This window comes from Pteropus medius, unplaced genomic scaffold (assembly GCF_902729225.1).
Source record: "Pteropus medius unplaced genomic scaffold, Ma_sr-lr_union100, whole genome shotgun sequence".
NCBI lineage: Eukaryota > Metazoa > Chordata > Mammalia > Chiroptera > Pteropodidae > Pteropus > Pteropus medius.
In genome coordinates, this window is record NW_024350927.1 from 657,351 (window position 1) to 671,253 (window position 13,903).

At 52.4% G+C, this 13,903-nt stretch overlaps 1 protein-coding gene across 1 annotated transcript; it reads right to left on the reverse strand.

Annotated features, from left to right (window-relative positions):
• Positions 1–6,894: 6,894 nt before the first annotated feature.
• On the reverse strand, positions 6,895–12,998 carry KLHDC7A (kelch domain containing 7A). The gene has a single exon (XM_039842075.1). It carries the CDS (start codon positions 12,756–12,758, stop codon positions 10,392–10,394), a length of 2,367 nt encoding a protein of 788 aa, XP_039698009.1. The 5' UTR covers positions 12,759–12,998; the 3' UTR covers positions 6,895–10,391.
• Between the last annotated feature and the right edge of the window lie 905 nt (positions 12,999–13,903).

The window sequence follows — 13,903 nt, forward strand, 5'->3', positions numbered from 1 at the left end:
CAGGATAGTGAAGAGAAAAGAAATGCATTGGAGGGTGGGGAGTTGAGTCAGGCTGGGCAGGGGGCCGAGGAGGGCTAACCAGAGGAACAATCTGATGGATGTATTGCTATTATAAGGACTCATTTCTAGCTGACCTTGTGTCCTTGTGTAGTTCAGGCTATTGCCTCTGTCAGGGCGGAAAAACCTCTTAACTCAATATCTGGGGGCATGCAAATTAAACGGACACTGGATAGATTAGTAGGAAGAAAAAAAAACGCAACATTGATTCATATGGATACAGGAGCTCCCCAAAGCAGCAGCTCACTAAATGGCTGAAGTCTGGGAAAGAGAGGGGAGAGAGAAGGCTTTATGGGAAGAAAAAATGGGTTTCTAGGAGAACAAACGGGAGATAAGAAAATTTGTGATGTTTGTTTATGCAGGTGCAAGTAGTCTTTTCCATCTTTTTCATGGCCGTAAAACTCCTGCAGAAACAGAAATTTATGATAGTTTCACTCCTAGAAGTCTCTGCTTTTAGAGAGATAAAGGAAGCTCTAAGAAGGCTTCTTTCTGCATCTGTTGATATCAAATGGCTTTAGTTTAATTAAAGTAATCTTCATGTTAACTCTGAGGGTCCAAGTGGGTCCCCACATCTCTCACCTGTATGACCACAATATCTTCCTCACTGGCATCCCAGTTTCTTCTCTGGCCACCGACCAAAACATTCTCTCCATAGCAGCCAGAAAGACACATTTAAATTGGAGATCAATAATGTCCCTCTTGTGTTTAAAAACCTCTGAAGACTCAGTCCTTGGATTTGAGTTCCTAACACCATTCTCTAATTTAAAAAAGCTAGAGCTTCTTGGACAAATTTTAGGACAAAGGAAGGAAAATATAAGTGCCAAAAAAATAAGGACATGCCCGAGAAACAAAACGATGGGGTTATCTCAAAGGGACATCAGCGTTGACTGAAAGAGCTCCCGGTAGCCAAAGCTGGAATGATTTGGGCAACAAAATAAACAATGCAGTATTGAAATGTAACCCAAAGTATAAAGTAATTATCTATGGGTCTATACTAATATAAATAGATAATTGACTAAGTAAGTAAATGGAGAAGAAGAGACAAATCTCCCATGCAGAAGAATTCCAGATAATTTGTGGAGACATTCCCCCATCAAGGAGGTGGAGCATAGCTTCCTGTTCCCTAGGTGTGGCCTCACAGGGACTCCTTCCAAAGGATAGAGTATGGAAAGAAGGAAAGAGAGTAACTTTACAGCAGAGAAGCCCGGCAAATGCTACTGCAGCCAGGTGATCAAGGTCAAAGCCAACAGTGATAAGCCATGTTGATAGCATGTACCCTTGAGATGATGTGATGAGAATGGCCCTTTCCCTCCATGACCTTCTTCCCATATCTTAGTCGAGTAACCCATAACCCATGGAAAAGCATCAGACAAAACCAAACTGAAGGACGGCGTGAAATACCTGACCAGTACTCCTCCAAACTGTCAAGGTCATCGAGAACAAAGACAGTCTGGGAAACCATCACCACCCAGAAGAGCCTCAGGACGTGATGTCTACAAGTAATGTATCATCTTGGACAGAATCCTGGAACAGAAAAAGGACATCTGGTAAAAACTGAGGAAATCTGAATAAAGTATGGACTTCACTTAATAATAGTGTATCAGCACTGGCTCCTCAGTTGTGGCAAATGTACCATGTTAAATATCAGATATTAACAACAGTGTGGGAAATCTTGGAACTCTCTGTACATCTAAAATGCTTCTAAAAGAAAAAGTCCTCTGAGGGCTTCTTATTGGGCTGAGAATAAAATCCAAACTTCTTATCCTAGCTGAAAATTGACAATGTGACAATTGACATTGCCCTGCATGGCCTGGCAGGCCCTGGCCTCATACCACCTCCCTGGCCACACTGGCCTCTGGGGTAGGACACGGGGCCTTTGCTCCTGTGTTGCCTCCTCCCAGAATGTTCTTCCTCGTGTGGACTCTTTTCTTTTCTCCCTCTCTCCCTTTAGGCCAAGTCCTTCATCTTTCATACCATAGCTTTCATACCATAGCTTGAGTGCCACCTTCTCCAGAAGAGAACGATAAGCACGTGCCACCTCTCGCTCTCCATCACGCTACATTTATTCCCTGCACGAGCTCCTGCCAGTCTGCCAGCGTCTTACGGAGTCGCTCACCTGTGCACTCCTCGACTTTGCAGGAAAACGTGCCAACCCATTGACAGCCACGACCCTAGCATCCTGCAGGGAGTAGGGGTTTATAGGCATCGGAGGAGAAAGGGTGGAACTTGTGTCTGTCGAATCGTGCTGACTCACTAGCCTGGTCACTCCCCGTCCCCACCTCCCAGCTTCCTGAAAGGGGAACCCTTCTTTTTGTACCCCAAGCCCTGGTCCTTCAACCCTCCATAATCCTTCTGTTTGTCCCATGTGCACCTTAACCTTGAGGCTCCTTAAATCCATCCCTGTCCTGGGTGTGCACACCTTGGCAGAGATGATTACTGCGTAATTACAGTGACTCAGTTCCTCATTTCTCCAGATTCTCACAACTGCATAATTGAGACTCGCAATGGAACGCGACCATTAACATGTTTTATGCCACTCCCTTTCTCAAACTGTATTTTTGTTAAAGCACCAAAAGTAATTAGTTTAGCATGATGGTGGACGAGATTCATAGAGAACAGAGAGAGTGTTTCTCTCTTTGTCTTTCCCCGTGGCAGTGAGGAGGGAATGGTACTCTCTTCGAGAAAGAAGCTATTGATTCTTTTGCCCCAAAGCGTCCCACTGAGCTGGGTTCTGCACTGTTTGCGGAACTTTCCAGAATGAATGAAAAGCAATGTGTCTTTGCGCTTAAGGCAGATTCCCAATTATCTGTGCTGATGAAGCGGAGAACTCCCTTATCCTCGTTAAGGGATGTTTTCTAAAGTTAAAGTCAACTTTCACTTACCAGGGGCTGGGATGGGGATGGGGTGCAGAGAGAATGGGAGTTGGTGTTTAATAAGTATAGCCTTTCTTTCTTCCCGTTTGGAAAAATAAACTTCTGGAGATGGACGATGGTGCTGGTTGCACAACAATGCGAATGTGCTCACCGCCTCTGAACTGCACATTTAAAAATGGTTAAAACGGTAACTTTTATGTTGTGCGTATTTTACCGCAGTGAAGAGAAACCCAGCGATGTATTCTTTAAACTCGAAAGAGTAACAATATTTCGAAGAGGAAAGGTCAGTTACACCGCGAGTTCAGAGTAAGACCCATTTTTTTTTTTATTTTAAAAATTATGGATAATAAATAAGAGCCTGGAAATAATCAAAACAATAACCAATTATTTCTGAGTGGGAGTGATTTCTACTGTCTTCTTTGGGCTTTTTTGTGTTTTTCCAATTATATAGTTGACAATAAATATTTGTGTATCTTTTGTAGTCAGATAAAACAGACACGGCATTGAGAAAGTACTCAGGGCCACTGAACTATATACTTTAAAGAGGTTACGATGGTAAATTTTGTTATGTGTATTTTGCCACGATAAAATATATATATATATATATATATGTTTAGAAGAGAAAAGACAACTTGTATGAAAGACATTAATAACTCGGGTTTTTTGGAAGTTGATATTGCCCTAATATTCCGTCATCCCCAGGCTTGGGAAGGGAAACTGAGTGGCCGAAAGAGTCCAGGCAGGCCTGGGTTTAAAGGCTTCTAGGTGTGATCCAAGATTTTGGCTCCTTCAGATCAGATGGGAAGCATTCTGCAACAGGAGGCATTTTTTTTAAGGCGTTTACTCAGGATTTATTATGATTCGAATCGAGGCCAGGTTAACACTAACCCTCATATTTTCTACAGAGTAAAGATTGCTGAGTGCGATAGCATAAACATGATTGCAGGAGAAACAATCACAAATCTTCAGAGGATAAACTGTTTTCAAGGACACAGAGACACCGCGCCACTTTGACACTCATGACGAATAAAGACGCCTTGTATTTGTGCAGTGTTTTTAACCTTCTCAAGTGTAGTCACGGTTTTTCTTTATTGCACTTTCAGCGTTGTGGGCAAGTGGCTCTCCTTTTAAGACGGAGAGGCCGGAGCCCATCTGAATGCCACTTGGAATCACCCAGATGACAGGGGAGGTTGGTGCCGAAGCAGGGCTGTCCCTTGCGTGACGTCCCGAAGGGCATTAAGAGGAGGTGGGCTCAAGGGGTGAGGAGGGCCTGACTTCCCTGCGGTCTCGGAAAGGAAGGAGGTGCAAGTGGGAGGATGACGTGGAGGGCTGAAGGGACTTTGTTAAAGGGACGTTTCTGAGGAAGCCAGAGCAAAGCATGACTTATCCGCCGAGGGCGGAGAACTCGGGTATCTGAACAGCGACCCCTGCCGGTCAGGCTCCTCCAGGGCGGAGGGGCCTCCCCCGGCAGTGCCTCCCTGCCCCTGGTGGGCAGCAGAAGGGCTCCTGGGCAGAGGGCAGGTGCTGACGGTTTCATCAGGGCAGTTGTGCTGAGCACTGGAAGAACCAAGAGGCTGGGCGTCCCGACGTTGTGAGCCAACGTGGGGGTGTGTGTTTGAGGTGTGGAGCGATTCCTCTTGGAGACAGGAAGGCAGCCCAGCTGGGCTCTGCTGAATTCCTGATCGTGGTACCTGATGGTGCATTTCAAAGGTGGACACGGCTCAGCTGTGGCTTTGTCCGAGTTGTGCTGTGTGGCCGCTCTGTGCTGGCACCAAGGACAGAGGCAGACGAAACATCCTCACTGCCCACGGGGGCGACTCGCCGGGAACAACAGACTTGCAGGACAAGGTCTTGGAGTGAGAGGTGACGGAGTTAAGTGTGCAGTGTGGGGCACTCGACTGAGGAGTTGGGGTGTCGGCGAGGGGATCTGAGACCACCCTGTCAAGGCTGCGAATTGACATCGCAAAAGCGAGATCTCTCTGAGCCTTACGCATTTCTTCTGTGAAATGGGACGGTGATAGGTTTGAAGGAGGGTAATGCGATGAGCCTTTGGCTCGCGTGTCTCCCATGCTGCAGGCCGGCCCAGGCTTGTGCACGTGGCGGTGGCCTCAGGGTGTCCAGGACGCACGAAAGAGGAAAGCCAATGCCCCAGCTCCTTAAAGCAAGTCCCACAGCTAGACCGAGGGTGGAGAAATTGATGAGAAGGGGAGAATTTGGCCGGTCGTGCCATCTACTACCGTTGTTTTGAGGATAAAACGAGATCACGTAAGTAGAGCACACGGGAGCACGGCCAACGCTCAGTCAGTGTATGAATGATGAAGGCATTTCTCTCTGTGTTTTAATAATACAAAGGTAGATGTTACAGTCGGTATTAAAAATAGTAATTTCTAGTTTTCGTGGAGCGCCTTGTCTTCGTTTTCTCCCCTGCGTGGTGAGGGGAATCCCTCCCAGACCGTCTAGGGAGGGTTCGATGACGGGATGGTGGTGATTTGCACAGAGCCCAGTGCGGGAGACACCGGAGCTATTATTGGGAAGGGCCGTGTCTCCATCTGCTCCCCTCACATGAAAAGGCAACCTGGAACGGATCGCTTTTCCACTGGCGTTTTTTTTTGACCCACATCCCACTTTTCGAAAAACCTGAGATTCCTGCCGTTTGCAGATTCTCCTCCAGGCTGTCTTTTCTTTCGGCTCCGGCGGCCCATCTCCTCCCCTCCCCTCCCTTAAGACACCTCCTCCCTCTGTGTTCCACCTCCCTCCCCCTGCCGCTGCGTGCCGTGCCGGGGGCGCTCCTCCGGGCTGGAGCCACAGCTTCAGGGGATTCCTGGGCGACTCTGGGGCCACAAGGCCCTTCCAGGTAAGGATGACAAAGGTGGGAAGTGCTGGGCGCTTGTCATGCTTCTAAAAATCTAAATATCTTCCAGGTGCTCTGAGTGGCTCTTACTCCCTATCTGTTAAAAAAAAAAAAGGAGTCCCCTCCACAGTGACCTTCCCCATGTTTGGGGGGCGGGGGATGGTATGGGAGAGGGGGTGGAGGACAGGGCAGGGGTGGGGCTCTAAGCAGCTTCTGAAGATCCTCTGTGCTGTTAGACAGCCTGCGAAAGTGCTTAATGCTTTGAGCCTCAGAAACTCGAACCAGCAGCCAGTTCATTTTTAACTACCCCCCCTGGAAGAGGGGAGTAGAGGCTCAGAGTCTCCTGGGTGGTCGAAAATATGAATTATTTGAGCACACCCCAGACCTTGTCAAACCAGATGGGGCCCCTGCAGTTTAAATGTCAAACAGCTTTCCGGTTCTTCCTAGACGGACTCTGGAGCGATCCTGGGGCTGGGTGCTTCTTAGTTTTCTTGTTAGTTCTTGCAACATCCACTATGGCTGGCGGTAGCAAACCCAATTTACGGATGCAGATAATGAGGCTCTGAGAGTTTGAGAAAAGTTGCTTTGAGTTCACAGTTCAAGGATAGAACATACCTGATTGGTGCAAGTGAAGAAGGGGTTGGGGGCTGACTCCAGCTCCTTGGCTCCAGTGCCTCCCGACATGGGGATGGAAGGAGCACCACGCTGGGGGCTTCTAAGCAAACTGAGGGTCTTTGGAGTTGGCCACGAAGGCAAGTTTCCCTTGAACTCTCAGAGCCTCAGTTTTCCCACCGGTAGCATAGGGTCGTAGTGAGGATCCAGAGGTGATGCGTGGAAAGCATCTCGTCCACGGCCTGCGCATGAAGACCAGAGGCTCTGTCTCACCTCTTGGATTCAGAAACACCACAGGGCAGAGGAGCACCTGGGAGGGCCCCTCCAGACAGCCTTGCTGTCCTGGCTGGGCGTTTCCGAGGACAGCCCTGTGCCCTACAGTGGGAGTGGGGCCCAGACCAATGCTGTGGCTTCTGTGGTTATTTTAATAACCATGTTATTCCAGGCAAGACCTAGGCTGAGCTTCTCTTGTAAATATTGATAGAGGCCCCAGACAGAGAGGAACAATAAAACAAGGGACGTTTTATTTATAATAGAAAAAGAAACCAACAGAAAAAAAAAAAATCTACAGGCCCAACAGAAGGAGGGAATGTTGAATAAACCACGGCACAGCCACTTGCTGGAATATTGTACAACTATTGAAATGATGTTTACCGAGGGTTTGGAATAACACAGGAGAATGCTTATTCTCCAAAGCTAAGTGGAAAAAAGGAAGCAACTGAATTGTACATTCAGCATAATCACACCTAGGCAAAAATCAAGCCCAACCAAAATCACACACAGAGGAAACAGATTGGAGGGACACACACCACAGCGGGGGTCAATGGGGGAGATTTTTATACTTTTCTCTGTTTTCCAAATTTTTTTTTTTTTCCTATAGTGGCATGATTGGCCTAACATAAAAAGCAAACCAAACCTAAGGCATTTTTTTTTTTCCCCGAAGAAGAAAGAACTCCTATTGAAAAAGGAAGACAGATGGCCCAGGGAGAAGCCAAGAGACACAGAGAGGCCGAGGGCTACAGGTCAACAGACCAGCCTCTTAAACAAGGCCAAGTGGAAATCCTAGACCCTGAACTTGTGGCAATAATGTGGGCCGGCTGACACTTAGTCACATACCCAGCGTGGTGTCTGTGATGTCCTGGTAATTATTTTGACTCTCATCCCTAACTGTGTGAACTCTGCTTCTCTCTTGGGAATGTAGCTTATCTCTGTGCAATGAGCCTCTTTTATAAATGTTAGTGGAACAGAATTCTCTCCTGTATATAAAAACAGAACAGCTGGGTCCCAACCCTCCTCGCACACTAAGATGGACTTCCTAGGAGGCAAACCTGCTCCCCACACCCCCATGTGACATAGCCCATCGGGAGGCACGGCCAGGCTTCTGGAGCCCTGGTCTATGTGTCTCTCAGATTTCCATTCAGATCTCTGCTCAATGTCCCCTAATAAGGGAGATTCGATCACACTATTCCACTTCTCTGCCTTATCTATCTTTATGGCACTTATGTAACATGGGTTCTATTTATTTATGTATTTGTTTTTTCAAAATTGCCTATTTTCCTTCATTAGAATATGCTCTCTGCAGGTGCCTGGCCTCGACATTCTGTAAATGAACCCTGACCATCACGGGCCCAGCTGGTCTTTGCAGGCCCCCTGGACTACCTCGCTCTACCACGATGCCCCTGGCCACTCTCATTCCTAAACCCAGCTCCAGAGATGAGAAACACACCAGCTCTACTCTATTGGTAGTCGGTGCCTGGGGCCCTGTGCTGACCTCTTGCTGAGGCTGTTATAAGAGCTCGACAGGAAAAGATGTGACGATCGGCTAGCGATGTCTGCCGTGGGGCCACAGGGAGGCGGACACGATGTGCCGCTACTTGCCACGTCCGTCCAGACCCAAACCTCGGCTCTCCCTCACTTCATGAAGACCACACCCGCCATCGCTGGTTCTGGAACGAGCTTTGCAGCCTTGTCCCTGGGATTGTTCCCCTAGTCCTTACCATGTGGGCTTCTGAAAGGTCTTCCAGAGCGATCCCTAGCTCACTCCTGGCTTGGAGCCCTTCCCACACTTGACCCAGCCTCACTGTGGCCTTGCCCTCTGCCTGGCCCCTCACCGGAGGCCTAGCCCTGGGGCTAGATCTGGTTCCACCTGCCCTGGGTCCCACACAGGGTTCTCCTCCCAAGCAAACCCCAGCCCGAAACCACAATGCTGATGCCACCAGTCGTGTCACTGAGCCCTTCCTCCCATGGGTCCCTTCCTGCCTGAGTGTTGACGCTAACCTTGGGCATGGCCTTGGTGGGAGAGGGAGAGTCGCTCTTCCCCAGTGCTGGCCATGGTGCCAGCTGACTTTCCTCTCCCAGCCTCCAATTTAGAAATAAATTAAGCAGCTTCACTTCCCAGGCCCTAGGTCTTCTGTGCTCCAATAAAGGTCTTCATCTTTGTGCCAACCTCCTTCTCATTCTTTGTTCTAATCTTGCATCTTCCGAAAGAAGCCCCAGCTCAGCCCCAGCGGCTGCAGTGAACACAGCTCCTGCCTGGGACACTTGGGATCTTGGGAAGAGCTTTCTCCAGATACTCTCATTTATACGCTAGGCAGAGAAGGACATGAGTCATTCTCCTCATTTTCAAGAGAGGGATGCCGAAGTCCTAAGCAACCTTATCTTCCACCTGTCCCGCTCCACCTGGTGCATGTTCTCCCCTCCATCTCTATTTCTCTTCTCCATGCTGCTCGTCACATTGGAGTCCAGCTCCCCTGGCTTCTGCCTGGGACCAAGAGCATGGCTGATCTTGTATCCACATGTGTGTCTCCCTTAGAGATGGAACAGGGCTGTGGTTATCGATTGGACCAGTCTCTCTCCCTTCCCTCTGGGAGAGCTGGTAGCTTCCTGAGTTTGGAAGGTCTCCTCCATTGAGAAGTTACCAAATCTGATGTGAAAAGAGATCCCAGTCTCCTGAGGTGCCGCTAGAACCTTCTAGGTCCTCAGTTCCATCATGGGCCCGCCCCTCGCTGGTCCTCTCCTGTCTGATGAGGCCGACTAGGTGACAACATGGAGGAGGAAGGGCAAATTATGCCATCACCTCTCAACAGTCACTGGAAGGGCTGACTGGCAGTGGCTGCTCCTAGCTCCTGCTTGGAGAGCTATACTTTGAAGGGTTCTCAGATCTGGGGAGAAAGTCAGTGGTCCCTTAACAATGGGCCCAAGCAGAGGCCCAGGGGGAGGGTGGCCCGTGGACTACACCTTCTCCTGCCTCTCCCAAGGCCTCAGATATAGAATCAATTGTATTCTTAGTAGACCCCTGCGAGAAGATGTACCTTGTTCAACGGTCACTAGCCATGGAGGTTACTCACACTAGAATCCCAGGGAATGAGAAAAAGCCAAATGGGCTTTGGTTAATTTACTCTGCAGGCCAAAGTCCTCCGACTTTAGCCGTTCTACTTCACCAACCATCTCTCCCCCTGCCCGGGCCCCTGGGGCTCCCCCGGCTCTTTCCAGTCTTGCCAGAACCATCTCCCTTCATTTTTCCCACCTGTGTGTTCCAGGTGCTTCTGGGAACCTTGGCAGTTGGGGCCCAGGAGTCAATGGTTCGGAAGGGACCCTGGTGGCTTATAGAGAGGTGGCCCATCTTAGCAGAGTCGATTTGAAGGATCGCTGGGGGTCAACTGGCACCTGAATCACAGTTGTAATAAGGTCGTGCCCCTGAACTTTGCTGGGGTCCTGGCAGCCCCCCCCCGCACCCTCAAATTCAGTTTTGAAGCAAGGTGGTGGCCATCCCTGCGGACGTGGCTACTGTCGGCCTCCAAACACCAATTCCTAGTTCTCTATTCACACCGGGCCTCTGCAGCCCACTGACATCTCAGAGCCGCAGCCAGTGCAGAAGGGAGGACTAGAATTAACCTCTTCCTGGCCAAAGTCTTGGCCACCAGAAATGGCCTATGGAGCAGTGGTCGGGGGCTGCTCTTCGCCTCCAGTTTTGCAGGAGGAACCGAGCAGAGGGGCTGCTAGACCCTGGTCTGAGACACATCGGGGCCTGGCAAGGTCAGGACAGCCGGCAGGAGGGTGCCCTGCGGGGAGGGGAAGCTCTGCAGCTCCTCGGGCACAAACCTGGGCGAGATGTGGTCGGCCAAGAAGCGAAGCATGTGCCTGCGCCCCACGCAGTAGATGAGGCTGTCCACCACGGCGCACTGGAAGGCGTCCGGGTATGGCATCCGGTACGTGGCGCACTCGTACCAGAGGCGGGCGCTGGCGCTGCAGCGGTGCACGCCGATGCCCAGGCTGCGGTTGAGGTCAAAGCGGTAAAGGAAGCCATTGACCGCCACCATCTCGGCTGTGCGGTCCTTGCCGCCCGCCGTGGGGCCAACCTGCCAGCGCTGCTCCTGGGCCGAGAAACGGAGCAGCAGGTAGTGCAGTGTGCCGCCCGTGACGAAGATGTCACCGGCACACACTGTGGCCGTGTGTGCCAGGGCGAAGGTGTCATTGGGGAGCGGCGGGGCAAAGGTCCAGCGGTCCAGGCGAGGGTCATAGTGCTCGACCGTGTTCAGACACTCGCCCCCGATGGCATACAGGTGCCCATCCAGGGCCACCAGCCGGCAGTGCGGCCGGGCTTGGTTCAATGGGCACACCTCACTCCAGATCCCCGTCAGCGGGTTGTAGCAGAAGACTCGATTGGAAGGCCGGCACCCAGGCCCCTGGCAACCGGATACCACGAAGAGATAATTGAAGAGGCTGCAGATGGCACAGCCTCGGGACACGGCCTCAGGTGGCAGGTGGGCCAGCAGGTGCCAGGCATCCTGCTCATCGTCATAGCTACAAAGGCGGCCAGAGTCTTCCTGGGGGCACATATCAGCCACCACCAGGTGCTTCCGGCCCCGGAGCCGTCTCTGGAGGATCAGCTCCCGCTCTGCCCCGCTCAGGCACCCATAGATGTCCGGGCTGCGCAGGACCTGGAGGTAGTTGTCACTCATCACCTTGTAGGCAGCTTCCTTCAGGGCCTCCAGGTTCTGCCTTTTGGCCAAGGTCAGTACCTCACAGCAATTACCCAGATCCAGGTGGACATCTGGGGCTGAACCTGGGGTGAGAGGGAGGTGGAAGAAATTGGTCCCGGCCACGAGCAGTAGGTTGGGCTCTCCAACGCTTCCAGCCGAGCTGGACTCTAGAGATGCCCCAGCTACGGAGCAGCCAGATGGGGCATTCTGGTCTAGGTGGGGTGGAGCAAGGCCCCCAAAGTCGTGCAGCTGCAGCTGCAGCTCCGGGTTCTCCATGATCTGAAGGAGGCTCTCCTTCCTGCCGAAGCCTTGTGTGGGGGGCAACAGCACAGGCTGGGAGGAGGTGGCCGTATGGGCAACACCTTCTCTGTCATCAGCATGGCCTCCGAAGGCTGCCCCTGTTCCCAGGGGACCTGGCACAGAAAGTGGAGCCTCAGCCAGGGCTGCAGTCCCGGGGGCCAGCCTGCCCCTGGACGTGGCCCAGGAGGTGGATTCGACATAGTATTCATACACCTTGCCCTGCAGCCCAGGCCTGGTCCCCTCCGCCTTCTCTTGTATGAAACTCCCCTCCACTCGAACCTGGGCCACCGACGAGAAGGTGTAAGAGGCGCTGGTGGCCCCCTCCTGCTGATGCAGAGCCAAGCCCATGTCTGAGGCAGCCCGCAGGGCCCCAGCTTCTTCCCCGCGGACCCCCATCACTCGGGGGAAGACCCAGCTCTTGTCCATGTCACTCTTGCATTCCCTGTGGGCCGTCCAGGGCTGCTGGGGCGACTCCTGCTCCCCGGTCCCCGGCCACTCGGAGGGTCTGCCATCCCGCCGTGGAGCAGGCTTGCTGCCCACGCTGCTGCCGTCCACTACGGCGAGGCCAGTGGGGGAGCTTCCAGGTTCACTGCCCAGACGGGAGCGGTGGGGCAGCCCGGCCTTACTGCCAACAGTTGTGCTGGCTTCCTGGCCACTGCGGTGAGGAGGTGCCGGGCCAGAGTCTGGGCACTGCCCACCCCACTCCTCACCAGCACCTTTCCTCTCGGGCTTCCGAGTCTCTCCAGCTTCCGAGTCCCGCGAAGGGGCTCCCGTTGCCAGGACTGGGGAGCCCCCTGGATTCTCCCAGCTGCAGCCCTTGCTTCCCTTCCTTCGTCTCAGCTCTCGGAGGGGCGTCCCGGGAGCCGCCCCCTGGAGGTCAGGCTGCTCGGAGCCCTCTGCCTCCTCCTCAGCCTCGGCCTTGGCATTCCCACCCCACAGCGGGGCCCGGGCAAGTCTCGACCTGTAGAGCCTGTAGGCTGCAGTCACCAGGAGCAGAGCGGCAGCAGACAGCACCACCTTGCCTGTCAGCTGCATGTCCAAATGCCAGTCCTGGGCCTCGGCTCCTCCTCCTCCAGGGAACATGTTTCCCAAGGCGACCTGGGGCTGAGGAATGCCAAAAATCCGATTAATGATTGCCCAATCGGGCCGGTTCCTGGTTCCTGCTGAGCTGAGCTGAGCCGGAGAGAGAGTTCTCGGCTGGCTCTGGGCTGGCTCTGGGCTGGCTGTGGCCAGCCAGCTGAAGAGTTGGAGCAAAGGTGACTTTGAGCTGGTAGAGGGTGGCCACTGGAGCCCCGGCTGGCAGATCTCAGCACTGGCCTCTTTGGATCCTTGATGCTTTCCCTGGGGGTGGGAGGGGCGGACTCTGCCCCGGGGCTGAACTTGTGATCAGCCACCTGAACCGCCAGCAGCTGGAAATGTTAGGGGTGTCCAGCAGGCAGAGTGTCCAGTGGGCAAGTGAAGGTGGAGGAAGTTCTTGACCGCACAGTCGCCCGATGCCAGGAAACACATGGGCTTGGTTATTATTTGTGTATGTGCTTTATTTTCTCCTTTGCAAATCTCCTGGGCTAGGAGGATTGGGTGTGGTGAGTATGGGACAGGTGGAGCCACAGCAGGTGTGGCATGAGAACTGCCTGGGTCTGTTTTCTTTCTGTTGAGATCTGCTGGTCCCCACAGGGAGAGTGAGGTCTGCAGTTAGCATCAGGGGAGACTGAGCCAGGGATGGCTGCCGAGCCACCTGACCTGGCTCTCGAATGCCTCTGTCCTCCTGACAAAGAGAATTGTCCATCCCGAGAGCACTTCCGGAAAACAGATGGCATTAGTACCCAGATTGGGGGTAGAAGTGGGGCACATCCTTGCCCTCCTCACCCTCTGAACCAGACAATCTCATTTGGTGAGAGGGAGACTCACCACCACCCCTGACCCCATCTCGCCAATGCTGTGAGCTCCAGATCCAGACTACCTGGATCTGCATCTTAACTTGACCTTGGGCAAGCGAATTCACCTCTCTGTGCCTCAGTTTCTTCCTCTGAAAAAATGGGGGTAACAGCATATGAAACTCATAAGGTTGTGGTGAAAACAGAATGGGTTAACGTGTGTCAAGCCCACAGAGCCGAGCTCCTCCGCCTTGGACGAGCTCGGTAAATATCAGCCATTCTTCTTCCTGTCCTCTCTTCTTCCTCTTTCTTACCACTGGCATCATCATCACTCATATTAATCATCATCAGACA